Source organism: Gaeumannomyces tritici (genome assembly GCF_000145635.1).
Source record: "Gaeumannomyces tritici R3-111a-1 unplaced genomic scaffold supercont2.2, whole genome shotgun sequence".
NCBI lineage: Eukaryota > Fungi > Ascomycota > Sordariomycetes > Magnaporthales > Magnaporthaceae > Gaeumannomyces > Gaeumannomyces tritici.
The window spans coordinates 4,573,243-4,598,782 of NW_008804546.1; the positions used below are offsets into that span (position 1 = coordinate 4,573,243).

The 25,540-nt window shown below is 59.4% G+C and overlaps 10 protein-coding genes and 1 non-coding gene across 11 annotated transcripts in view; 8 read left to right on the forward strand and 3 right to left on the reverse strand.

Annotated features, from left to right (window-relative positions):
* Positions 1-60: 60 nt before the first annotated feature.
* GGTG_04088 (hypothetical protein) lies at positions 61-1,982 on the forward strand (the record flags this gene model as incomplete). Its single annotated transcript, XM_009221878.1, has 2 exons — positions 61-100; positions 151-1,982. 2 exons carry the CDS (start codon positions 61-63, stop codon positions 1,980-1,982), a joined length of 1,872 nt encoding a protein of 623 aa, XP_009220142.1.
* Positions 1,983-2,244: 262 nt separating this feature from the next.
* Positions 2,245-2,326, reverse strand: GGTG_20071. The gene has a single exon. It is a non-coding gene; the product is annotated as a tRNA-Gln (tRNA).
* Positions 2,327-2,503: 177 nt separating this feature from the next.
* Positions 2,504-4,689, forward strand: GGTG_04089 (hypothetical protein). The gene has a single exon (XM_009221879.1). The coding sequence runs from the start codon at positions 2,967-2,969 to the stop codon at positions 4,077-4,079; it is 1,113 nt and encodes a 370-aa protein (XP_009220143.1). The 5' UTR covers positions 2,504-2,966; the 3' UTR covers positions 4,080-4,689.
* Positions 4,690-4,848: 159 nt separating this feature from the next.
* On the forward strand, positions 4,849-8,903 carry GGTG_04090 (hypothetical protein). The gene has a single exon (XM_009221880.1). It carries the CDS (start codon positions 5,056-5,058, stop codon positions 8,845-8,847), a length of 3,792 nt encoding a protein of 1,263 aa, XP_009220144.1. The 5' UTR covers positions 4,849-5,055; the 3' UTR covers positions 8,848-8,903.
* On the reverse strand, positions 8,820-10,543 carry GGTG_04091 (mitotic checkpoint protein BUB3). Its single transcript, XM_009221881.1, has 3 exons — positions 10,082-10,543; positions 9,927-10,009; positions 8,820-9,826 (listed from the first exon to the last, which is right to left on the reverse strand). The coding sequence occupies exons 1-3, from the start codon at positions 10,324-10,326 to the stop codon at positions 9,096-9,098; spliced, it is 1,059 nt and encodes a 352-aa protein (XP_009220145.1). The 5' UTR covers positions 10,327-10,543; the 3' UTR covers positions 8,820-9,095.
* Positions 10,544-10,657: 114 nt separating this feature from the next.
* On the forward strand, positions 10,658-13,284 carry GGTG_04092 (ATP-binding domain 1 family member B). The gene is made up of 3 exons (XM_009221882.1): positions 10,658-10,943; positions 11,032-11,357; positions 11,438-13,284. Exons 1-3 carry the CDS (start codon positions 10,676-10,678, stop codon positions 12,092-12,094), a joined length of 1,251 nt encoding a protein of 416 aa, XP_009220146.1. The 5' UTR covers positions 10,658-10,675; the 3' UTR covers positions 12,095-13,284.
* An 85-nt stretch (positions 13,285-13,369) lies between these two features.
* Positions 13,370-15,527, forward strand: GGTG_04093 (gephyrin; the record flags this gene model as incomplete). The annotated part of the gene is made up of 2 exons (XM_009221883.1): positions 13,370-13,718; positions 13,831-15,527. The coding sequence occupies 2 exons, from the start codon at positions 13,370-13,372 to the stop codon at positions 15,525-15,527; spliced, it is 2,046 nt and encodes a 681-aa protein (XP_009220147.1).
* Positions 15,528-15,549: 22 nt separating this feature from the next.
* GGTG_04094 (GATA type zinc finger protein Asd4) lies at positions 15,550-19,426 on the reverse strand. Its single transcript, XM_009221884.1, has 6 exons — positions 19,275-19,426; positions 18,492-19,204; positions 17,859-18,276; positions 16,969-17,163; positions 16,768-16,894; positions 15,550-16,706 (listed from the first exon to the last, which is right to left on the reverse strand). The coding sequence occupies exons 2-6, from the start codon at positions 18,641-18,643 to the stop codon at positions 16,252-16,254; spliced, it is 1,347 nt and encodes a 448-aa protein (XP_009220148.1). The 5' UTR covers positions 18,644-19,204; positions 19,275-19,426; the 3' UTR covers positions 15,550-16,251.
* Positions 19,392-20,986, forward strand: GGTG_04095 (ribosomal RNA assembly protein KRR1). The gene has a single exon (XM_009221885.1). The coding sequence runs from the start codon at positions 19,717-19,719 to the stop codon at positions 20,677-20,679; it is 963 nt and encodes a 320-aa protein (XP_009220149.1). The 5' UTR covers positions 19,392-19,716; the 3' UTR covers positions 20,680-20,986.
* Positions 20,987-22,267: 1,281 nt separating this feature from the next.
* Positions 22,268-24,877, forward strand: GGTG_04096 (cytochrome P450 61). The gene is made up of 5 exons (XM_009221886.1): positions 22,268-22,654; positions 22,758-22,908; positions 23,043-24,010; positions 24,086-24,369; positions 24,447-24,877. The coding sequence occupies exons 1-5, from the start codon at positions 22,477-22,479 to the stop codon at positions 24,486-24,488; spliced, it is 1,623 nt and encodes a 540-aa protein (XP_009220150.1). The 5' UTR covers positions 22,268-22,476; the 3' UTR covers positions 24,489-24,877.
* Positions 24,878-24,984: 107 nt separating this feature from the next.
* Positions 24,985-25,540, forward strand: part of GGTG_04097 (hypothetical protein) — a 1,744-nt gene continuing 1,188 nt past the window's right edge. The window contains exon 1 of the mRNA XM_009221887.1: positions 24,985-25,490. Coding sequence (XP_009220151.1) covers positions 25,230-25,490 — 261 coding nt within the window. The 5' untranslated portion in view covers positions 24,985-25,229. The remainder of the gene's footprint in view (positions 25,491-25,540) is intronic.

The following is a 25,540-nucleotide window of genomic DNA, read 5'->3' on the forward strand; positions in this document are numbered from 1 at the left end:
CTCGAAGCGCTCTCTGGAACAGCCGAATCGCAAAACCCCCGGCTCTGGGCGACAGCGGCGATGGCAGTGACGCTCCCGAAACGCCACATCGAAGAGGAGCGTTAGGAAACAGAGAGAGGCACGGTCCAGAAATAGATGATGAAACCCAAGATTTGGGCTTCGGCCACTCCTTGGACGAAAACGGCGATGTCGAGCTCAAGCAGGACCTGTCACTGTCTCGTCCCGCGCTTCATCAAGACTCCGACAGACCCCCATCTTCGCCTTCGGGATCGGCCTACTCTCCGGATTCCGGGGACTCGGACGCCTCTGAAGCGACCAAGAGCGGCAACAAATCACATCAGGAGTTGCAATGGGCACTGGGAGGACCAAACGAGGAAAACAGGCGACCTTCGAAGAGAAGGTCGCCATTGAAGCGATCGAGATCAGAGGCAGCCCGCTCACAGGACCCCTGCGATGCACCGAGGCCCTTCAAGCGTGTCAAGGGAGTCATTAACCACCAGTACGTTGCTCTTCTGAATGCTGATATCGAGGACGCCCGTGACCGGCACGTTCCTTACCCATGGCCTGAACTGCCGTCGTCCCAATTCGGCCTCACCTTTTGGACGCCCGAGGAGAAACATTCCTTCTTCGAGGCGCTTGACCGTCTCGGCCGCCATAGGCCTGATCTCATAGCCGCACGGCTAGAGACCAAGAGCGAGATGGAGGTCCGCCAGTACCTCAACCTCCTAGAGCGTGCTAAGCGCGAGCGCCGCAAGGGCAGCCAGTTCGATCCTGTCCAGACGTATCAGATACCAGCCGCCATGGAGCTCGGTCAAGAGTGCGTCGCGGCCCTGGAACAGGCGGGCGACTCTATATCTCTTCATCAGGAGGCGCACGAGGAGGCAGCCGCCCTATCCAGGCACAAGGACGGCCATCTACTATTGACAGCCGACAACTGCCGGGAACTGGTTGAAGAAGCCAAGCTAGATGCAGAAATGAACAACACCCCTCACCTGAACCCCCTCGTCCTTTTCAACGCCCCACGCTGGCTCGAGCTGTCAGAGCGGCTCTTTATGAACGCGTCGTTCGAAGAAATGAATTGGCAGAGTGTTTCGCATGAGCCCCCCTCGATCCGGCTTGTCGCCCTCGACGACTTCTACTCCATTATCAGGGCGGTGACCCGGAAGCTCGTCTGCGAGGCTGTGTTCAACGCCCGGACTTGCTCGCGCGGCCGCAGCCACAGGACCGCGGCCAAGGGCCACATAACTGTCCACGCCAGGCATGTGCCGTCACCAGAGCAAGTCGTGGGCAAGCCTGGACTCGCTGGCCGGGAGCTTTTCTTTGCCGGCTGCGCGCGTCGGCTCCATCTGGAAGTTGTAGATGACGAAGCCGAGGAAGTGACGCAGGGAGCAGACTACGACGAGCCAGAGCCCATGTCCTACGATGAGGTTGAGAGCGCACTATCCACTATACTACGAGAGAAACACAGAGCGGCAGCGGCGGGGGGTACCTCCAGCCGTCGGGATGCCTCTCCGCTGTCCTCCGTCAATGAGGCATCTGATGCCGATGATGGTGAAGATGCAATGTCAACCCAGACACCCGTCGGCGCTGGCAACGGTGACGGCACCGAAGCCCCCGCCGATGGTGATGTTACGGACTCGGACTCGATTTCCACCATTGATCTAGCCGATTCGGACCGGGATGTGGAGGAAGAAGTGGACGAGGTGGTGATATATTCGGCATTTGGGATAACGGGGACCACCAAGGACAAGAACGCTCTGCGGCTCCGCGTCCGAGGCGAGAGGGAGCGCGAGGATCTCGCCGAGGCAGTCGACTGCCGCGCCAGCTATGTGGAGGAGCGTCGACTGTGGGCAGAGGTACTTAGTTACTCGCCCACAGTCCCTCGGGAAAGGGTACCGAAGCCAGATCTGAAAGCCAGGTCCGCCGCCGTTGCGGTACGCCGGAAGCTTGCGGTTGGCGACCTAGTTGAGGAGCTGGCGTAAAGCAGCTGAAGTGGAGGGGTGGTGTTTTGATGCTGGTCCACGCTAATTATAGTTGTAGACACGAAAAAAGGTGAACGCAATGGATGATACTATGGATACCTAGGTACAAATTTTAATGTCGATTGTAAGTTTGAGCGAACCATCGAGCCAACGATGGATGATATAGGAGCAGGAAAAAAAAAACAGGAAACTAACATGGGATATATTAATGCGCGAAGTGTGGGGAAAAAAAAAGACGATCTAAGGCAGGGTCAAATCAACAAGGTCATACTGGGAATCGAACCCAGATCCTGAGGAGGTCTGGTAATCAGAACCTCATGTGCTAACCATTACACCATACGACCAACTGAGCTTGCATTGCTGATGGTTTCGGGGTGGAGGGCTGTGCGATTATGTTCGGGTGGATATTCCACCACTGATTAGTTCGGCAGGCGACTCTTTGACGAGGGGGTGGCGAGTCAAGCCTGGGAGCAGCCCTTGTTGGTGCTCTCGTGCTGTCTTTCTGGTAAAGCCGGCAAAGAAACAGGCCACAGATGTGCAGACATTAACAATGAGGCGCATAGATTTCCAGCGTACTCGGCAAGACGCGTCACATCCCATTCGTTCGCTGGAGATGCAGGGAGTTCAACGGGCTCAGCCACGACCCTAGAATCTGTAATTGGCATGGAATCGAGCACGGTTCAATGCGCCAGGCTCAGCCCCAAGGCTTGGAACCTGCTGCCTGGGGGCGATGACGACTTTCGGCCTTGCACCAGCCCGCTCAGGGGATAGAGATGGCTGGACTGGTGCTAGATTTGAGCAACGAAGCGCGCTGTTTACAACGTGCTGTCTATAGGCCTTGTCGATAACCTTGACGCTCTGATAGTCGGCGCTCGTCCGATTCAATTAGAAGAAGAATTAGCCCTCAGCAAAACAGACACCGTCATTGGCATTCAAAAACCGTCGCATCTGTTCCAGTTCCACCGCCGCCGCTGGCTGCTCAGCATGTCGGCCTCCGCTCCCACGGCGACGGAGGAGAAGCGTCAAATCCAGCAGCACCACAGCGAACTCGACCACTCGGCGCAGACGGGGGAATCTTCTTCAGCCGGCCACCCTTCTGCCTCGACCAGCAACCCGCAGAACCCGACGCCGCCTCCGTACTCGGGCCCCTCGAGCCCGTCGCCTCAGGATGGCGAGGCCGACTCGGAGCAGCAGCAACGGATGCTGCAACAGCAGCTCGAGCAGCAGGACGGCGGCGCGGAGCGGCGGCGGCAGCCGCAGCGCTACCCGGGCCTCCCACGGCTCGACTACAGCCTCTACTCGCCCGCCACCTTTGAGCTGCAGCCGGGGGCGGCGGCCATCAAGTCGACGGCCACGTACCTGTCGGCCAACGAGCAGGCGCTGGTTAGCCTGGTCCGGAGCCAGGCGACGGTGCCGCCCAAGCCCGTCATCGAGATACGCGGCAGCCGCGGGCGCCACGTCGACTTCCACGTGCGCTGCAACCTCATGAGCCTGCTCGTGCCCGAGGACCCGGCCGGGCGGCTCGACTACCTGCGGTGCGTCTCCCCGGACGAGCCGGCACTGCGCGGGGGTGCCAAGCCCAAGACGGCGCCGCACCCGGGCGGCGGCACGCTCGAGGCCTGGGCGCGCGCCTACGTCCGGGACCAGAGCCACAGCAAGTGCTTCGTGCTGGAGCGGCAGGTCGTCAACCTGGACGTCAACTTCATCGAGGGCCAGATCCGGACCATGGTGGCCGCCATGGGCTACCGGGGCTTGCTCACCGTCAGCGTCCCGCTCCTGCACTCGCGCGTCGTAGTGCAGTCGCCCGACAGGGTGAACCGGTTTCTCACCTCGGTCACGACGCTCTTTACGGGCCGGAGCACCTACGAGGTGGTCAAGGCCGTCTGGCCGTTCGCGACACACCCCAAGGGCGAGCCCGGCCGGCGTTGCGCCGTGCAGAGCGAGGAGACGTGGTGGAAGGAATGGAGGGACCCCCTAAAATTCGCCATCGCGACGAGGCGGAGCGGCTGGGTCACCAACGAGGACAAGCTCGAGTGTATAATGGAAAGTAAAGGTAAAGGTGTGGCTGTTGACTGGGGGCCGGACAGCCTCGAATGAGATGCTGTGTTTTAATCTTTTTTTTCTTTGACTTTTTTTATTGGTCAACATGCTCCATAGCGAGAGGTGCTCACATCATAAAGATATCCAAATCTAGGGCATCTAGCTTATGGCAGAGCCCACATTCTACCCCCAAAGAATCCGGCAGCTCACACAAGTAGAAGAGGAGATGAGAAAATGGGCAAGCAAAAACAAAACACCAAAAAAGTTCATGATCAGAGTGGGACTCGAACCCACGCGGATTGCTCCATAGGAAGACTGTGATATCACCTTAATCCTACGCCATAACCAACTCTAGAGGGGATGTCAGTACGGGACTGCGATGGCAGATGGTGGAGGAGGGACGCAGATTGTGACATACCGGCCATCTGACCACCTGATTCGGGGTTGGAGGTGCTGCTCCACTGCGTGAGCGAAATAGTCAGCCTTGCTTTGGTCAATCATGGAGCGGTAAATCATGAGAAGCCTCTCCATTTAGAATCGAAACTGTGATATGAAGGGAAGCTCATTCTTGAGCAGCCCGACACGGCCAGTCTTTGGCCAACAGTGCCCCCAAAACCCGGAAATTCGATGTGATGAACTGGAATGATTCATCCTGAGTGCCTGCCGCTATCACTAAGCTCAGCCCCTGAAGCCCCTGCTGGAGGCTTGCCTGTGGCACCCGCAAGCTGCCCGAACGAGTCAGATTGATGGCTAGGGTGCAGGGCTACATAGGACTTCGTGTGGAGGTCGCATCGTGACTTCGCCTCGCCGCACGATGTGAGCGGGGTGCACGAGACGATGATAGATTGAGAATAAATATTTGTATCTTCCCCTGGGAAACCATTATGTGCTTTTTTGCCTCTCATAACCAAACAGCCTCCTAACGCACACTCTAACCAAGAATCAAGACGACCAAAGCCCTTTTCGTTGGGCACACCTACCAATATCACCCCCACCCTCATCTCGTGATATCCCACCGGGCAGGGACATACTCATGGCGTCTGTTGAGCCATCAGCCCCCGAGGCTCTCCAGCCCATCTCAACATCCTCACACGGCACTGCCCTCTGCATCATCCCGCCACGCGATTTGTGGCCATCCGTCGACCGGCTGAGGGCCCTCTACGACAAAGCACACAAAAAATGGCCGCCGCACCTCAACCTCGTTTACCCCTTTGCCAAGGTCGAGAGCCTCGAGAGGGCGGCCGACGAGATCGGTGCCGGCCTCGAGTCTTGGAGGCGGCAGACAGGAGACGACAGTAAGCCTAAGATCCGGCTCGACTCCGCGGACGTCTTCCCCCACCGGCGGGACAACACCATCTTCCGCTGTGACAGCGACGAGGACCGCAGGAGGGCGCTTCAGGAGACCCGGGCAACCGTGCTCGCGGCCCTGGGCCAGACGGACAGCGCCAGCCACCACCGGCTGCACATGACGGTTGCGCAGAGCGACGACCTGGGGGCGAGCGCGCACAAGTTCCTCTATGAAAAGGTCAAGCTGCTGCCAAAGATGGAGTGGGAAGTCGACACCCTCCACATCCTGGTGCGGGAGCGCACGACGCTCGAGAACGGCGCGTCGTCCAGCGTCATGAAGGCCTGGGGCACCGTCGACCTCGGAACCGGCGCCGTGTCAAGATTCCCGACGCCGCAGGGCTTTTACGAAGAGGACGCCCCTGGCGCCACGGAGGAGGAGGAGGAGAACGATGCGAGCGTCGCACTGGGGGCGCGGCTGCCGCCGAGTCCGTCCTTCGCCTACGACGAGGACGCCAGGGTCTGGAAGAGGCGATCCCCACGAGCCGCGCACGCGCAGCGGGTCGTGCCCCGGGAGCTCAGGGTATCCAGCTACAACGTCCTAGCCGAGTTCCTCCACCCGCCCGCGCAGGACAGGTACCCTGCGCTGGTGCGCAATATATTGTCGCGCCAAGGGTCGGCCGAAATCCTCGTGCTGCAGGAGGTGACGGACGACTTCCTCGTCTACCTGCTACAGGATGAGAGCGTACGCGCGGCGTACCCCTTCGTCTCGCACGGCCCGCCGTGCCAGGACGACCTGGAGCCGCTCCCCAGCTTCCTCAACATGGTCGTCCTTAGCAGCTGGCCGTTCGAGTGGGAGGCGGTGCCGTTCGCGCGCCGGCACAAGGGCGCCATCGTGGCCACGTTCCCGGGCTTGGCCCGGTGGGAGGACGGCGAGTGCCTCGCGCTCGCCGTGGCCGCCGTGCACCTCACGCACGGCCTGACCGACGGCGCCGTGGCGGCCAAGCGCGGCGAGCTGCAGCGCGTGCTGGCGCACCTGGCCGACACCTACGAGGGCCACCCCTGGGTCCTGGCCGGCGACTTCAACATGACCACGTCGGCGCACACCGTCAGCGCCGCGCTGAAGAAGGGCGACATCTCGTCCCAGACGGCCGCGTACCTCGCCGGCTTCGACACCATGCTCGACCAGGCCGGGCTCGTCGACACGTGGGCCGCCTCGGGCGGCGGTGCCGGGAGCGGCGGCCACGACGCCGACGAGGCCGGCGCGACCTTCGATCCGAGCCTCAACAAGCTCGCGGGCCAGATGGTCGGCAACGGCCTCGGCAACAGGCCGCAGCGCTACGACCGGATCCTCTTCAGGGGCGAGGGCATGCTGGACGTCGCGGGCTTCAACATGTTCGGCCTGGTCGACGAGGCGGCGGCAGCCCAGACGAGCGATGGGGCGGCCGAGAGGGCGGTGTACGGAAGCGACCACTGGGGCATCAGGTGCTCGCTGAGGCTTGAGGCAGGCATGGCGTCGGGCGACGCGACAACCAGCGAGATCTCTAGCCTGGTCGTCGCGGTCGAGCCCAGGAAGGCCTCGGGCGCGCTGGAGGACGTGCAGTTGTTGCGCGACTCCCTCTCCGCCCTCGGCGCCTTCCCGACAGAAGACGAGGCCGCCCGTCGCCAGGAGGCCTTTGAGCTCCTCAGGGACCTGATATTAGAGAATCCAACGGGCACCGAGGTCACCGACGGCGCCTCCGCAGCCGCGCGCCCGAGGCCGCCCCTCGTCGTGACCTCCGTCGGGTCCTACGGGCTCGGCGTGTGGACGCCGTCGTCGGACATCGACGTCATGTGCATCGGGCCCTACAGCTCCGCCGTCTTCATGGCGCTGGCCGTGCAGCGGATCCGCAAGGCCGGCGCGCGCGGCTTCAAGCTCGTGCGGCGGGTGAGGGCCAACACGGGCACCATGCTCGAGCTCGAGGTGCAGGGGGTCAAGATGGACCTGCAGTACTGCGCGGCCACGTCGGTGGCCGAGGGCTGGCCCGCCGTCCTGGACCGGCCCGCCTCGGACCCCGTCTTCTCGCTGCCGGCCCAGACGCTCGGCAAGCTCAAGGCCGCCCGCGACCTCGACTACCTCCGCCGCTCCCTGCCGGACCTGGCAAAGTTCCGCCTCGCCCACCGCGCCGTCAGGACCTGGGCCCGCACGCGCGGAATCTACTCAGTCCGCTTCGGCTACCTGGGCGGCATCCAGATCTCGGTCCTGCTCGCGCGCGTTTGCAAGTCGCTCGCCCGCGACGCCGGGCCGGGCCTGTCCGTCGCCGACATCCTCGTCACTTTTTTCCACCACTACGCCGCCTTCGACTGGCAGCAGAACCTGGCCTTCGACCCCTTCTTCCACAACAAGAAGCTGAGCTACCACCGCACCTTCCGCGAGCCGCTCGCCATCCTGGGCTTCTTCCCGCCCATGCTCAACACCTCCCACGCGGCCACGATCCCCTCCGTCCGCGCCATGGCCGGCGAGTTCCGCCGCGCCGCCGCCTTGCTCGCCAGCGAGGACGTGACATGGGACGCCTTCTTCCGCGGCGGCGGCCCGACGACCGTCCCCGGGCCCCTGTCGGCGACCCTCCCGAGCGGCGCGGCCGACTTCCTGGCCTCGTACAAGTCGTTCGTCAAGCTCGAGCTGAGCTACTGGGGCATATCGCTCCCAAGAGGTGCACAGTTCGTCGGCTGGTTCGAGTCGCGATGCCCGCTTATCCTCGTGGACGTCTCCCGGCGGCTGCCCAACGTACTCGCGCGCATGTGGCCGGAGCGTTTCGTCGACGCCGCCGCCGCCGCCGCCTCGGCAGGCGACGGCCAAGAGTCGGACCGCGAGTACCAAGGCTGCTATCTCGTCGGACTCGAGCATCAGCAGCAGCAAGATTCAGAAGGCGGCACCCCGTCCAAGGAAGACCAGCGGGCCGCGGGCGGCACGCTACAGTCCCTGCTGCAGCGGTTCGAGGAGCTAATCCGCGGCGACGCCAAGTACTACGACTCCAACTGCATGTGGATGAGCGCCTCGGTGGTGCGGCGGGACGACCTCGGCGGCCTGGCCGTCGACGGCCGCGAGTGGGGCGAGTTCACGGCCGGGGACGACGAGGAGGACGAGGAGGACGAGGACGAGGACACCGACCGGGACGGCGACGACGACTCGCTGGAAGACGACCTGGCCGCGCTCTCCGTCTCGAGGAAGGAGAGGAAGAAGAAGAAGGGACGCAAGGTCAGGGACGCGGCCTCGAGCTCGGCCTCTAGGCCGGGCGGCAGCGGCGCCAAGTTCCGGGCCGCGGCTGACGTCATCAGCCGCCTGCGTTGGGACCCGTCGCTGGACAGCAGCGACTACATTGTCGGGTACGAGGATCGGTTCAAGGGCGCCATGGAGAGGTCGCTCGACGCGTGGAAGTCGGAGCAGACGGACGAGGAGTTCATCCCGCAGCACCGCATTCTCTACTTCAAGAGGAGAAGCGACGGCGTCATCGTTTGGGAACGGCGCACTCGCAAGGACGAACTGTTTGGTAGCGGGTGACCTTTTTGACTGTACAAGTTCATCACAGCCCGAATTATTACGTATTTATTGCGCCGTCTGCTGTACAAGCCAAAACGTAAAGCCGTTCTGCGATTCCCTTTTCGCCACGACCCGAAACGCCATCATGTAGGCAGCCAGTCAAATCAAACACGAGGCAAGTAGCAGCAAGGCAGATGGACGAGGCCAGATTATCCACGATTTCCGTCCGAGGTCATTGAGAAACCCCCTGAATTCTCTGTTACGAATGCTCATTTGGACTTCTTTGGCTTTGGCTTGACATCCTTCTCGGACAGCTCTCGTATCACAATGTGAGACTGGCCCTTCCCCGTGTAGTTCTCCATACCGTCCTCGAAGCCGGGGCAGGTGCCGATGGCAAGAAACCTGCCGTCGGAGGAGAAGGCCATGGCACGGGCGGCCAGCTGCTCCGGCATGGGGAAGATCTTCATGCGGCGCTTGGCCTCCGAGTCCCACACGGCGACCTGGCCGTCGCCGCCACCCGAGACGAAGGTGAGGTACTCGGGGTGGAAGGCGAGCGAGTCGACCGGGTAGATGAGCTCCGTGTCGGGGTCCTTGGGGTCCGGGGCGCGGTGGCACTTGAAGGCGTACTTGCGGGCCTGGGCCTCGGGCGAATCCTCGAAGAACTCGACAGCTACGCGGCCCTCGGTGCTGCTGGTGGCGTACCCGGCGTCGTTGGGCATGCAGGCGATGGCGCGGGTCATGAACTTGAGCGACGACTCGCGCTGCTGCCACGGCTGGAGCCCGCTTTCGGGCCCGCTGGCGCCAGACTTGAGCAGCGCCGCGACGGCGGGCAGGTCGAATATTTGAACCATGCGGTTGTGCATCCCAACCACGAGCTTAGTCTTGCTAGCGGCCATGGCATGCACCTTGACGGGCAGCTGCACCACAATCGGCTCCCTGGACAGGTCGTTCGCGTTGAATAGGCGAAGCGTGCAGTCCCATGCTCCTGACGCGAGTATTGCTGATATGCCCCCGAGATATTAGCCAGACTTCATTTGTGGTAGCCCATGTGAGCGCTATGCACTGACGGCGGCAAACCAAGCTCACTTAAGCTTACTTACAGTACTCCGGCATATATGCGATACACCGAGCTGGCTTCTCATGCCTGCCAACGACTGTGACGTCCCCACTCTCAAGATCGATTCTTTTGAGGTAACAAGGTTAACGATGCGGCTCAGACCCTGCTACCAGAACACGGAGCACACGCCTCGCCTACCTCTTGATGGTACAGTCTGCCCCGGAACAGAAGCCCTCACTATCGTCACGGCCAAAGGTGACGTCCAAGACCGGGCTCTCCTGCGGGTACTGCCTCAGCAGAGAGGCACGCGCATCATCGCCCTCGCCCTGGATCTCGTAAAGATAGACATTTCCGTCCATACACGAGACCAGAAGGCGCCGTGAGTTGGGCGCAAACTTGATCGACGTTGGGCAGTCGCCCGGTGCTGGTTCCGCCTCGAACATGTTGCTGGGTCTGAGGTAGCTGTGGTTATGCTTTTTTTGGCCCGCTAGGTGGAAACGCGCTTTTGAGGCTGCTTCTGTATGGCAGCCAAGCTCCAGTTTAAATCGCTGATAGGAATTGGGTATCACTTCGGCTTGTCGCTATGGCTGGAGGCTTTTGATGCCGCTTCTCTTCCGCCCAAGGCGCCTCCTAAAGCCCGGAGCTCTCCAAGCTTCGTCGGAAATAAATGTCACATGGCGATAAGATTGCCAATGTGGATCGAACCAGGTTGCTACAGTGATGAGTTTGGCGGGGTGTTCCGCAGGTGGGGGCCTATTCTGACCTGCTGGGTTCCAGCATCCATGTCGGCGCATGGAAGCTCTGGATCCATCAAGAGGGGCAGGCCGTGATGGAGATAGCTTGCAGAACTTGGTGGAAACATTAACGAAACCTCCAACCCGTTTTTATCTGCGCCATACACCCAGCACGCCGCCTCGGACCAGAACGACGTGGCCTTCTCTGCCGTTGCCTCCGGATTCTACGCACCAAGCCTCCCTTTCAGCGTGGTCAGCTGAGATGCCGTTTGCGCAACTCGTTGTTGGGGCGCCAGGCTCAGGCAAAAGCACATACTGCTATGGAAGTGAGTCTCCAGAAGATGTGGTGCATTCTCTCAAAAGGCGTCCTTCCTAGATGCGCCCGAGACTGACGCTTTAGGTCACCAACCATAGTGCATCAGTTTATGGGAGCCATCGGCCGCATGAGCTCTGTCGTCAACCTGGATCCAGCCAACGATCGCACGAATTACCCATGCGCCCTAGACATTCGCAACCTGGTCACTCTCGAGGAGATCATGTCCGACGACAAACTCGGACCCAACGGCGGTATTCTCTACGCACTCGAGGAGCTCGAGCACAATATGGAATGGCTAGAGGAAGGCCTCAAAGAACTCGGAGAGGACTATATCATATTTGACTGTCCAGGTCAGGTTGAACTGTACACGCACCACAACTCGTTGCGCAACATTTTCTTCAGGCTACAGAAGATTGGATATAGGGTACGATGGCTTTCACCTTGCCCCTCCGATAACGATCAAAGCACTAACCTATCGGCGACAAACGCGCGCGCAACAAACAGCTCGTCGTGGTACACTTGTCGGATAGCATCTGCCTAACCCAGCCGTCGCTCTACATCTCAAATCTTCTCCTTGCCCTGCGCGCCATGCTGCAGATGGACCTTCCACACATCAATGTCCTGAGCAAAATCGACAAGGTCGCTTCCTACGAGCGCCTCCCATTTAATCTCGAGTTCTATACAGAGGTACAAGACCTCACGTATCTGCTACCAGAGCTCGAGGCCGAGAACCCGTCACTCCGAAGCGAAAAGTTTGCTAGGCTCAACCGGGCCGTCGCGAACCTGATCCAAGATTTTGGCCTTGTCGGCTTCGAGGTACTGGCCGTGGAGAACAAGAAAAGCATGATGCATCTGCTCCGTGTGCTCGACCGCGCGAGCGGTTACGTGTTTGGTGGCGCCGAGGGGGCCAACGACTCGGTCTGGCAGGTCGCAATGCGCAACGAGGCCTCGCTCATGGGCGTCCAAGACATCCAGGAGCGCTGGATCGACAACAAGGAGGCGTACGACGAGATGGAGCAGCGCGAGTGGGAGGAGCAGGTCAGAGCCCGCGCCGAAGCGGCAGACGCTGCTCAGGCTGCCGACGACGACGGCGACGCCATCATGGACGTCCCCCGGGGTATACCAAATAGTGGTATCACGGTGACGCGCACCAAGAAGTGAGCGAGCGCTTGTCTGTTCTTGGCGAGACCGAGACCTCTTATTGCCAATCGCACACAAAGACTCTTCGCCACATGCCCTGCGCAGATCGACATAGGTTAGATATGTCCCTGCATCGTTCTCAGTCGTCCTCTTTGAGGCCGGCGGGTTCGGGTTCGTCGTCTTCTTGGGCGCCTAAAAGGACACCCCGCATCCGGTCCTCGGCCGACTTGCCGCCGAACAGCGTTTCTAGGACGTCAGATTCGGACCCGGCCATTTGCTTTTCGACGGCGAGCACAAGGGCCTTGTGGCGGCGTATGGCGGCGATCTCGACTTTGCGCATGGTCCCGCCGACGTGGATAACGCGGAACGTGCATGGCAGCCCATTCTTGATGGGCACACGGTCCATGAAGGTAAGGGCGGCCCAAACGAGGCGGTAATGTTCGCGGTGGACTCTGAGAATGAAGGTTGACGTAGCATTGGACAAGTATTTGACTATTTTAGGGGCGTCGCCAAAAAGGCACCAAAACTGTTAGCTAGTCGACAGAGCATCGCTGACCATGATGCCAGGCAGGTGGTAGGGGCCTATATGAGATGAAAACCCACGCTGAAGCCCACGCTCAATCAGTCCAGAGCCGTAGTCTCCAAAGATAGAATTGACCTGCGCCCTGACGGCTCGCAAGATGGCTTGGGGGGTCAGGTCGTTGGTTGTCGGACGATGCAGAACAGCTAGGTCGGGCTCGCCTGGCTTGGAGTCCTTGAGCGCATCCGGGTACAGGATGTTGACGAGGAGATATCTCTCTTTTATGCGCACCATGGTGAGCTTGGTGGTAGGCTGGACTTGACTGCTTTGTCACGAATTGCCAACAACTAGCGGTCGGGTTGAGCTGGAGAAATGCACGGATTCCAGTTGGCTTGTGACGCGACGCGGAGCTCAAAAAAAGATTCAATTGAGCTGCCTGCGCCGTCTCCAATTCTACCTCCCCACTGTGGGGCCAAAGTAAACGGACCCCGCATGTCATCATCGCCTCCTCTTGCAATGACAGCCGACGGCTGAGTGAGAGCAGTGCGCTAGCAAAGCTGGGTGAGAGAAAACTGGTGTGTGAATGTATTCAAGGTCGTGATCTAGGTAGTGCCTCGCATGCTCTTGGCTGGTTATGTCACAACCCCAGATTCCGCAGAGATGGTCTTTATAGATCAATAAGCAGCACCTAGGCTACACAAGCCTCTATTGGATGTCACTGTCCCAAAGACACTGACACGTCCTATAAGTTCTTTGCGGCCACGCAGCCATCCATCATGGCGCATCCCACACTCAAGGCGGCGGTTCTCGTCGTCTCCACGACGGCTGCCCTGGATCCGTCGACGGACGCGGCAGACGCCACCCTGCGAGGCGTCTTCGACCAGGATGGCGCCGGGCAGTGGAACGTCGTCGAGTCTAGGATCGTGACCGACTCGGTGTCGGACATCCAGCGCAACATTATGCAGTGGGCCGATGCTGCAGACCCGCCAAACCTCATCCTAACCACAGGGGGTACCGGGTTCGCCGTCCACGATCACACGCCAGAGGCCGTCTCGGCCGTGTTACACAAGCAAGCCCCTGGGCTAGTTCATGGGATGCTTGCCTCCTCCCTGCTGGTAACGCCGTGTAAGTGCGCGCTCGCTATCCTTGCTGTTGCCACCCCGAGCCCGAATAGTCTACGCCCACATATCGCGCCGGGCACGAGCTGACACGCCACCTCCCTGAGGACCGGCTGAAGTTGCCATGATGTCGAGGCCCGTGGCGGGCGTGCGCAACAAGACAATCATCATAACGCTGCCTGGCTCACCCAAGGGGGCAAAGGAGAACCTCCAGGCCGTGTTGAAGCTGCTGCCCCATGCCTGCGCCCAAGCCGCAGGCGCCAACTCGCGGGCTCTCCACTCAGGAGGGGTGAAGAAGCTGGAAAAGGAGGCCGGGGTAGCCGGCACGGCCGCTTCTTCAGACGCCCCGCAGGGCCAACACCGCGGTCACGACCATTCGCATGGGCACTCCCACGGTTGCGGCCGCGACCACGGCCACGGCGACCTTGTGAGGCACACCGCGCCGGGGTCATCCGGTACCATATCCAACGACCCCAGCCTGGGGCCAACCCGCCGCCACCGCGAGTCCCCCTACCCCATGCTATCCGTCGACGACGCGCTCGCCCTGATCCACCAGCACACGCCCCCGCCCACGGTCGAGACGGCCAAGGTGGACAGGGACCTGGTGGGCGCCGTGCTGGCCGAGGACGTCCGGGCCCCCGAGGACGTGCCCGCCTTCCGCGCGAGCATCGTCGACGGCTACGCCGTCGTGGTGCCCGAGGGCGGCGACATGCGCGGCGTCTTCCCCGTCGCGTCCGTCTCCCACGCCGCGCCCGGAGAGGAGGCGGCGCCGCCCCTGAAGGAAGGCGAGATCGCGCGCATCACCACGGGCGCCCCGCTGCCGCCCGGCGCCACCTCGGTCATCATGGTCGAGGACACGGTGCTCCGGGCGCAGACGGACGACGGGCTGGAGGAGAAAGAGGTGGAGATCCTGGCGCAGGGCGTGAGGGAGGGGGAGAACGTCAGGGAGGTCGGCAGCGACATCAGCAAGGGCACCGTCGTCCTGGCCGCGGGGGAGCAGATCTCGGCCGTGGGGGGCGAGCTGGGGTCCCTCGCGGCCGTCGGCGTCGGCGAGGTCAAGGTGTACCGGCGGCCCACCGTCGCCGTGCTCTCGACGGGCGACGAGGTCGTCGAGCACGACCGCCCCGGCGCGCTGCGCCTGGGCGAGGTGCGCGACACCAACCGCCTAACCCTGATCTCGGCCGCGCGCCAGTGCGGCTACGCCGTCGCCGACCTGGGCATCGCGTCCGACAAGCAGGGCGCGCTGGAAGAGAGGCTCCGGCTCGCCCTGAGCCGCGCCGACTTCGTCATCACCACCGGCGGCGTCTCCATGGGCGAGCTGGACCTGCTCAAGCCCACCATCGAGCGCTCGCTGGGCGGCACCATCCACTTCGGCCGCGTGTCCATGAAGCCCGGGAAGCCCACGACCTTCGCCACGGTGCCTGTCAAGGACGAGGCGCTGGGCGTCCGCGCCCCGCGCGTCGTCTTCTCGCTGCCCGGGAACCCGGCCTCCGCCCTCGTCACCTTCCACCTCTTCGTCCTGCCGTCGCTGCACCGCTGGTCGGGCGTCCGGCCGGCCGGCCTACCCAAGGTAGTCGTCACGCTCTCCCACGAGTTCTTCCTGGACAGGACCCGCCCAGAGTACCACCGCGCCCTGGTTACCGTCGGCAAGGACGGTTGCCTCGTCGCCAGCAGCACTGGGGGCCAGAGAAGCTCCAAGGTCGGGAGTCTCAGAGGCGCAAACGCTCTCGTCTGCCTGCCAAAGGGTTCGGAGCCGCTGCAGAAGGGGGCCAAAGCTGAAGCCCTGTTAATGAGCCCCGTCCGTCCCGAGGTCTGAGCTTGTCTGTTTTTGTATAGAGGCACTGGGCTTGTTGGACATCCTGACCGAGGCTGCTTGGGGAGGTGTGTTTCGAGGAGAGATGTGTTAGTAGCATTGATGATTGCCTTCTATATACCGGTATGGCCACATAAAGATGCCAATGGCTTGACTTTGCCCCTTGACGTTTCCACCACCATCGTTCATCGCCCAGGCGAACCTCGGCGGCTAATCATTAACCGGGCCCCGACTCCATTTACGCCGAATGCCATCTGCAATCCTTCCCGACGTCTGGCCAGCAGCACTTGGAGCCGGGCCTGCGGTGACAATTATTAAATATCTCGTCCTCGTATTTCCACTGATTAGGGCTTGGTCATAGCCACCCATAGATACGACCATCCTCCGTAACTCAATGATATCCACCTTACTCCAGTCAGGCCTCATGACATTCCAAACACCACCGAGCGACGCATTTAACACCATAGAAGCCGAGAATTTCCATGCAGAGGCTCTCCTGGTTTCCCAAGGCTTTGTTTTCTTTCTTTCTTTTGCTTAAAGCCGGTGCCAAGTAGTGACGAAGGAAGTCGGTAGTGGTGCAAAGAGGCAGCGAGAAATCCTGTGATCGCAAAATGAAAGAAACGGGTGGCAGCAGCCCATGAGCTGCTGCTGTCCATTATGGAGAGGCCTCGCAAGCCTTGTTGGAATCAGGTATGAACAGAGAGTTGGCGGAGCTTTGGGTTCGGCATTAAACGACAGCCGGAGGGGTAAGCTCTTCCGCCTTTGGTGCCGACTCTTCGACTCGGGGCCGTTTTGCAGCCCGGCCGTCTTCTTGGAAATCAATGGTTTCACTCGCCGTCCTCATCTCCACCTCCAAATCTTCGAGGCGCCGCTTCAACATATTCTCTCTCCGGTGGCTCTCGTCTAGATCGTTTCGTAACTGTTCGTTGATTTGTGTTGTTGATTCGAGCTCGACCCGTAGTTGGGCGTTCGTCTGTGTGGCGACTTCAAGCTGCGAGAGCTGACGCTCGAGAAAGTCGTTGATCACCTCGAGCTCCGAGACGCGCGTCTTGTAGCTCGATATCGCCGCAAGCAGTTGCTCTGGGGTTTGCGGAAGATGGTCACCGTTGAGGAGAGCGGTGGCCTGGCCGTCAATACCGAATCCGGGCAGAGCATTCGCAGGGTATTGCCCATCTTCAAAGCCTAGTCGCTATTAGCATCAGAAGATACGCTGAACACAAGGGGTTTCCAAAAAGACACGCACCTTCAGTGTGTCCATTGGCAGATTTTTGTGCTGCTCTCCGGGCACCAAGAGCTGCCCCGGCAATACTGGCTTGTGTCTGAGCGTCAAGAGTGCCGTTCGCCGCCGCGGCCGCCTGCATTTGTTGTTGCTGGAGTTGCTGTTAGTAAGGCGGGCGCGATGACAGATATGCAAACATGGTCATGTGCCAAGCCCCTCACATACCTTCTTCTTCAGAGCTAGATCAGGCCGTATCGATTTTACACGGTTGCGACTCTTGATGACGTCTGTCTTCAGGGAAATTGGCCGAGGCCGGCCGTGGAGTTTGAGAAACAAGCCACATGCATTACAGAGAACCGCGCCCGTCTCATCACGCCGCCACAATGGGGTCGTAGAGGTGCTACAGTTTTGACAAACGGGCTGTCGAGTGTCTCTATCGTTAGCCATTATCGACATATTCAGACTTGAGTAAACGATACCCAATGAGCGATAGAGCACAAAACCGAAGGAAATCAGCAAAGAGTGCCCACGATGGGACCCAGTGGGAGGCAGGCAGGCTGGGAACGACAAGAACAAACAAGTGATAAGGAGATAAGACAAAAGCAAAGATGATTTGTTGATAGGAAGATTCGGGGGCGCATCCGGGGCCGTTCCCCGTTCCCCGCCCCCGGCTCAGCAGGGCGGGTTGAGGCGGGGTTCAAGGGTGCAAAGCCTACCGCGACTAACCTCCTTCCCCTGACTGTGAAGCCAGGAACAGGGGTTCCAAAGCTTGGGGGTCAAACAGACCAACAGAGCGGTAGGATGGAAAGCCATCCCTTGATGGGTGTTCCTGGGACCAACTCGGTACCCAGGACAGGCGATAGGAGACGCAAGTTCATCGTATAGAGAGGGATGCATGTGGGACGGAAAAGCACGCCTCAGTTCATCCAACTCATGTCACTGATAAGATAACCCAAAGTATCGTGCCGCAACCAGAGGGATGGGCCGGAGGTGAAGGCAGAAGGCCATAGCTTCCGCGCAAGGGCGAAGATATAGCAAAGGAAAAGCGTCAAGACGGTGGGTGAGGGGTGAAAAGGTCCAGATAAGGAATACCGGAAATATAGAACATCACTCACCAGGTTACCTGCAGGTGCTGAAGCAGGTGAGGATACCGCAAAAGTGGCCTGTGGAGGGATTGCGGCGGCAGGAACAGGTTGTGCCGGAGCTGGAGGGTGCATCAGAGCCTGTGCCGAATCTGCCACCTGAGCTGGTGTAGGTGCCGGAGCCATTGCCGGACAAGAGGTTGTACCTGAGACCGGGGCCTGGTCTGGTACTTGAGCTGACATGTTTGCTATCTGGACTGGCAATGGTTCATGCATGCTGTGTGACTCGGAGATCGAAACGGACATTTCGATGCTTTGTTGATGAAGCTCGTCCGCTGGAGCTGCCACAGGCAGTTCAGCGGTAGCTGCTGGTATTGGAGGCGGCGCAGGTGAGGATTCCATGGTGGGGGTCGCGGGCGCCGAGCCGGTCGGGGCAACTGATTCCCTGACACTGAGGGCATAGGTCAGCTGCCTGCCATAAACTCTGGGCATGTCGAGCCGGTTGGATGGTGTTGTTGGGATTGGGGAATGCGCATGTGAGCGCAACTAGGAATCACCCTTTGGCATGCGTATTCGGGAGTATCGCGTGGACAAGGCCCGAGGTCCTGGCCAGATGATGGCCAGCCGGTGAAAGAAATAAAGCCCGAGCTAAAGATGGAGACCTACCTCAGGTGGGGAGAATCAAGCGCAACCTCAGCAGCCACCAACGTTGCCAGCTCAGTGAGGTGGGCAGCATCGGCGTGTGATGTGACCAAGTCTGATGCTGCCATCGGTTCCAGCGCAGCCGAGACCGGCGCAAGATGTTCACTGTCATCCATTGTATGTTGATTTCGTGGATAGGACTGAAGGATCGACAAGCAATTGTGCTATTCGAATTCAATGACGGGCGTATACAGGGAGATCGCTGGCAAGTGGTCTAGGTTCTGAGGGAGTGAGTGCCTGATATCGGGGAGGAGACGAGGAGATCGTGGTTCGAGAATCAATGTCCGTGTCTGTCGTTGTTCGTTGGCGATCGGGCCTATCTATGGGCGATTTATTATGTCTCGACCCGATAAAGGTGGAGACGAAGTCGAGATACGCAGCCAAGGCCGGCAGTGGTTATGATCGCGTTGGTCTCGTCGCGACGGGGATCGTGGGCGCGGTGTGAAGTCAATTGTGCGATGAGGATCTAGTGGCCAGAGAGCCCCTCATAAAGTTGGGATTCTGAGAAAAGAAAGGTTCTCGATGGTGTAATCTGGTTCACGCCGTTGCCGTGGGGTGAGGCTCGCGCTCGTCGCAAATGGCGATGCCGCAGAGGGGGTTTGGCGACGTGAGGGAGACGCGAGTTAGAAATTTTGTCGCAAGCCCCTTATCAGGACAGATGGGAGATTATCGACATCCTGGTCAGCAGATTGTTAGCGCGTTCCCCCCACGAGCGAAGCAAACCTTAACAAGCCACAAGAGGCCAACCTTGAAAGCGGGACTGTAAAGTGGGCCCACGAGGCGGGGAGGACCAAGGAAGAAGTGCATCTGATAGCGGCAAGAGCGAAAATGGCAGGCGAGCTGCAAGAAAAATGGCACATAAGTCACAGAACATGCAACCAGCTGGGTTCAAAAACATGGAGTGCATCATACATTCTGAATGGAGTATATAAGGTGGACACTCTCCGACCCGAACATTCGCTCTTTCCTGGGAAGTCGATAACAACCACGGTGATTCAGGCGTCGGCAGGCTGTCCACAGGTAAGTGGGGCATTTGTACCATGGGCCCACCGCAGTATGTGGGGGGCAGCTGAGCGGCGAAAGGCAGAAAAAAAAAAGCGGTGATGACGCCCTGATGATTTAGCAGCTCCCGCGTGCGGCGCCTCTGTCAGCACAACAAGAAAAGCCGAGACCTGCGACCACAGCGACAATGCCTTCAACGTACAAAAAAGATAAGCCGTGGGATACGGATGACATCGACAAGTGGAAGGTTGATCCCTTCACGCCCGCCGACAATACCGGTGGCACGTTCGCCGAAGAGTCTTCCTTTGTTACTCTCTTCCCTAAATATCGGGAAGTCTACCTGAGGCAGTGCTGGCCACTGGTCACCAAGGCCCTCGAGCGCCATGGCATCGCGACGACGCTCGACTTGGTCGAAGGCTCGATGACAGTCAAAACGACGAGAAAAACGTTCGACCCCGCTTCCATCCTCAACGCCCGCGATCTCATCAAGCTCCTGGCCAGGAGTGTCCCAGCGCCGCAAGCAATCAAGATCTTGGAGGACGGAGTCGCCTGCGATATCGTCAAGATCCGAAACCTCGTCGGCAACAAAGAGCGTTTCGTCAAGCGCAGACAAAGGATACTGGGACCCAACGGGAGCACGCTCAAGGCGCTAGAGCTGCTCACGTCTACCTACATCCTTGTCCATGGAAACACCGTCTCTGTCATGGGGCCGTTTAAGGGACTGAAGGAGGTGCGCAGGGTGGTGGAGGACTGCATGGCCAACATACACCCCATCTACCTCATAAAGGAACTGATGGTCAAACGAGAGTTGGCCAAGGATCCCGCCCTGGCAAACGAGTCTTGGGACAGGTTCCTGCCCAACTTCAAGAAGAGGAGTCTGAGCCACCGGAGGGTACCGCACAAGGTCACAGACAAGTCCAAGAAGACATACACGGCCTTTCCCCCGGCGCCGGAGAAGAGCAAAGTCGACCTCCAGATCGAGAGCGGAGAGTATTTTCTCGGCAAAGAGGCCAAGCAACGGGCGGCTGAGGCAGAGAGGCAAGAGAAGGCTAAGGAGAGGAAGGAGGAGCGGAAGCGAGAACGCGAGAAGGATTTCGTGCCTCCGGAGGAACCTGGGGCCAAGCCCAAGAAGAGGAAGACGAAGGCTTGAGGGTGGGGGTGAACGACCAGGCAAACACACCATCATCAGCTGGGAGGGGACAGCCGCGAGCGTTGTCATTCATCGCGAATCTCAATGGCGTGTGGTAGGCGACAACCAACCAGTCCACGGACCCCTCGACTCCCATCCCTCCGAGCGAGAGCAACACCAGACTTTTAATCAGTAACAAGATAGGGGAATATACCCATGATAGCACGCTGCAATAGCCCAGCGAGACGTCTATTGTTTGTTCGTACCGGAGATACGTCTTATTACCTCTCTTTGCTGGTTGAAATGCAGCTCGGCGTGGCAATAGCGGGACGTTACCATCTCTGAGGTGGAGGAATTTGATGCATCAGTGCGCATTTGTCATCTTCCCCCTGCCGATGGCTCCAAAATCATCGGGAGAAGATGAAAGTGCCAGGTGCGGGGCAGCACCACACCAATACCAGCTAACAGGGCATTTGGTTGGTCACGCGGTTTAAATGGTGTGCATTGCATGCGCGATCACGAATACGAATTCGAAAGATATAAGATGTGATTGGTCAATGGATCAAAAACCCAAGCCCAGCAACTGACCAAAGACTGACAAAGCTAATGGATGAGAAAAGGGACAGGAACGCTCAGCAGCAAAGCCTAGCGCCGTGCCTGATGTCCTATCAAGTGGGAAGCTGTGTGCAAATTGGACACAAACGTGGCTGAAATGAGGCGGCTTGTAGTGTTGATTAGTGAGGACAGCTTTTTTTTTCTTTTTTCTTTATTACTCGCTCACCGCCCACCCGACTAGACCTGCATATTCAGGTTGGCAGGCTCCTCAACAAAACGCGATCCAGTCCCTTCTGGGCTGCTTGGACCCTGCGTGGCCCACATCATTGTGCCATTGCATTGGGAAGGTCCGCACCAGGCACGGCTTAGTGCGTTGGAAGTGTGAAAAAAAAGGGCACGAGAATGTCCGACATCGTCACATCCTGCCGGCGAGGACGCGGCGGATGGAGTGTCTCATCTCCAATGGAATGTTGATCGTCCCACAAACCGCTAGAGGTGTCGCTATGCGTATCCGCGCCGCGTTTGGTGGACCGCTGCAGTTTCCTCGGCCTGACTTCTTGTTTGCGCGCTGTTTCCCCAACAGAGCTACGACAGGAAGCCTACTTGTCATGATGCGTCATTCTGCGATCGGGATTCTCGGGGTCCGTCTCTGGAAGCACCTAGTCGAAGGGTTCCTAGCGCATGTGGACAGCAGTCGGGCAGCTCGGGACGCAGGACCAGCAACGGCCGACGCGTGGGAAGGGCGTGCCTGGTGGGGGTGGATGGATGGTGTGCGAAGCCCACATTGGGCGAGCGTGATATGAGCCTGTCGGGTGGAGGAGAGGGGACATCCCATGGGTTCCATCGGGGAAGAACAGGGAAAAAAATCGGTGTTAATGCCAACAGGACAGGCGGACAGTCAAGTGGGATCCATGTGCAGAACGCGGAGCTAAGAAACTGGCACCCGCCGCGTGGACAAGGATAAAAGATAAAGTCACATTTCCGATGGAGCACAAACGGGCCATGCCTAATTTAATCAGAAAGCCCAAGCGAGGAAAGTGCCTTCTAATATCCGTGCTGCCGCGCTCTCCATCCCTCGTTGCTGTAGCTCCTGCTTCCCTCCCCCACTGTGAAGACGTCGCAGCGCCGCGAAAAAAACCCAAAAAAAAACTCCCGGGTTGGACATCTTTTTTTTTTTTTTCTATCTTCTCCCTGGCGCTGCTCCCGTCGACCCTCACATAACCGAGCACACCGATCGCACAGAGAACGGGCTGCCGAATAGCCATGGCGTCACTTGCTTTTGGCGTGAATGGCACGGCCTTTGCCTCGCCTTTGGCCAGCCTGAAACCTGGGGCTGTAGCTCTCCCACCACAGCTTGAGCCCATCCTCGAGGCCATCTCGCAAGCGGGCATTTGGTCCATCTTGATCACTCTATTGCTGGTCGCCGTCGTCTACGACCAATGTATGTACCCGAGCCACTCCGTCCGGTTGTCTTGTCACCTCCATCGCGAAGGGAGGAGAAAAAACGAGACTCTCGAGCATTATACTGACAGGCAGACGCACAGGGAGCTACCAAACGAGCAAGGGCTCTATTGTTGGCCCGCGCTTCAAGGAGCCATTCATTGGCCCCTTCCTTCAATCCGTCAACCCCAAATTCGAGGAGTACTACGCCAAGTGGACCAGCGGTCCTCTGAGCTGCGTCTCAGTCTTCCACAAGTATGAGCGCCCCATACCGCCCGCCCAATGTGACACCCATATGCGCCACCAAAACTCGAGAAGCTGGCAAAGCGCAGTGATTTTTCTTGGATTTCAGTCTGGCTAACATACTCGCGACTTTTCCTCGTATCTAGGTTCGTTGTCATCGTCTCAACCCGTGACCTGGCTCGCAAGGTCTTCAACTCGCCCGGCTTCGTGAAGCCATGTGTGGTGGACGCTGCCCACAAGCTTTTGGGCGCCGACAACTGGGTTTTCCTGGACGGGAAGGCTCATGTGGACTTCCGTAAGGGCCTAAACGGCCTCTTCACACGCAAGGCCCTCGAATGCTACCTGCCCGGCCAAGAGGAGGTGTACAACACCTACTTCAAGAAAATGGTTCAGGTCACTAAGGATGCCGGAGGCAAGCCCGTCCCGTTCATGACCGAGTTCCGCGAGGTCATCACGGCCGTGTCATGCCGCACCTTTGTCGGCCACTACCTCTCGGACGAGGCTGTCCGCAAGATCGCCGTTGACTATTTCTACATCACCGAGGCCCTGGAGCTGGTCAACTTCCCCATCATTCTCCCGTTCACCAAGACTTGGCGGGGCAAGAAGGCCGCTGATATGGTCCTTGACGAGTTCTCTAAGTGCGCGGCCAAGAGCAAGGTGCGCATGAACGCCGGTGGTGAGGTCACGTGCATCATGGATGCCTGGGTCAAGCAGATGGTGGAATCCAAGGTCTGGACCGACGCCGTGGCGGAGGGTCTTTCTACCGAGAACATGGTCAAGCCCCAGCCGCTCCTGCGAGACTTCACCGACTACGAGATCGCTCAGACCATATTCACCTTCCTGTTCGCCTCGCAAGACGCTACCAGCAGCGCTGCGACGTGGCTGTTCCAGACAATGGCCCAACGCCCCGATGTCCTTGACCGGGTCCGCGAGGAGAATCTGGCGACGCGCAACGGAGATCCCAAAGCCGCTGTTTCGCTTGACCAGCTGGAGTCCATGAAGTACACCCGCGCCGTTGTCCGCGAGCTTCTGCGCTACCGCCCACCAGTAATCATGACCCCGTACATGGCCAAGAAGCCATTCCCAATCACCGATACCTACACTGCTCCCAAAGGTAAGATTACTTGCGATGGCTCCCTTAGTGTCGGAGGGTTTCTCGGTCCAAATGTGTCTAACAATATATGTGTAGGTGCTATGGTTATCCCGACGACCTACATGGCTCTCCGCGACCCTGATGTGTACGAGAACCCCGATCTTTTCGACCCCGAGAGGTACTACACTGGTGACGCGGAGGAGAAGGGCGCCAAGAACTTCCTCGTGTTCGGCGTCGGTCCTCACTACTGCCTCGGCCAGCACTACGCGCAGATGAACCTATGCTTGTTCCTCGGCAAGGCATCTCTGATGCTGGACTGGAAGCACCATGCTACCCCGATTTCGGAGGAGATCCAAGTTTTCGCGACTATTTTCCCCAAGGTGAGTTGGCCGCTGCGACAAGATCGTGATTGGAAACGAGGTAGCTCATGGCACTAACGCGATCACCACCATATTAGGATCACTGCCCCCTCACGTTCGAGGAGCGCAAATGGAACTAGAGGTAATAACTGGCTGCCTGCAGGCCACACGACTGCGGCCAAATCATATATAATGTTGTCCCACGAAGCGGCCGGCGGGGTTGCGACACCAAGCCTCGTTACAATTGGCAGGACGGCTTGGTTTTTGATTAACGAAGAACGGCGATATTTTGCACGCGATAGATTAATCATGGTCGTCGGCGCCCAACCGCCTTTGGTGGATGGTGATGGGCAGTTGGGCATATAAACATAGGCCATTGGGCTGGCTATGACCACCCAACAATATCCCTAATACTTACTCTGGCACTCTGTATATAAGCCCCCCAAGCCACCAGACGATGGTCTCGCACACGGTAGCAGCACGCTCTGGTTATTTGACGTTGAAATAAGATCATGACCCTCCCGCCATAGCTCGGAAAGCCATGCCTCGTGCCCGTGTGACAAGGGCCTCTGATTTGCCCGCGGATCCTTTCCGAATGGCTGGCGGCGCTGGCCATGACGGGCGACCTCGAGGGGCGGGACCCGCAGGTGGCTGTCAGCACGGGGCTGTGACATCAGTGGGGCGGAACTCTAGTCGGCGAGCGAAGCTCTCGGCGCCGTACCAACAAAGGCAAAGCTCATACCGCACGCTTCCGCCTCGCTCGGTGCGATACGGAACAGACCCGGCGCCCGTGTCCTCTCCCCCACCGACCACGCCACATCCTTCGACCATCCACCCGAGTCTCCATTTACCAGCAGCAGCACTAGCAGGGCCTCGCAACTATGGCCTGCACGCGCGAGGTCCTCCCGGGCCTGCTGCTCAGGGCATCGTCGTTGTCGTCGACGAGGGCGCCGCTGCGCATAGCCGCCGCCGCCGCCTGGCACTTGCTCGAGCGCGGCGGGCGCGGGGGACGCCACGCCTCCCTGGCGGCGGCCCCGGCCCCGCCGCTGTCGTCATGGCCCCTGGCGCGGCCGCTCGTGCCAACCCGGCGCTGGTCCCACTCCCAAGTGCCGGCGCAAACCAAGATCTGGGATTTCAAGGGTGTATGCCGTCTTTTCCCATCTAGCCGATTGAGTTTCGCGTGTTTTGGGGG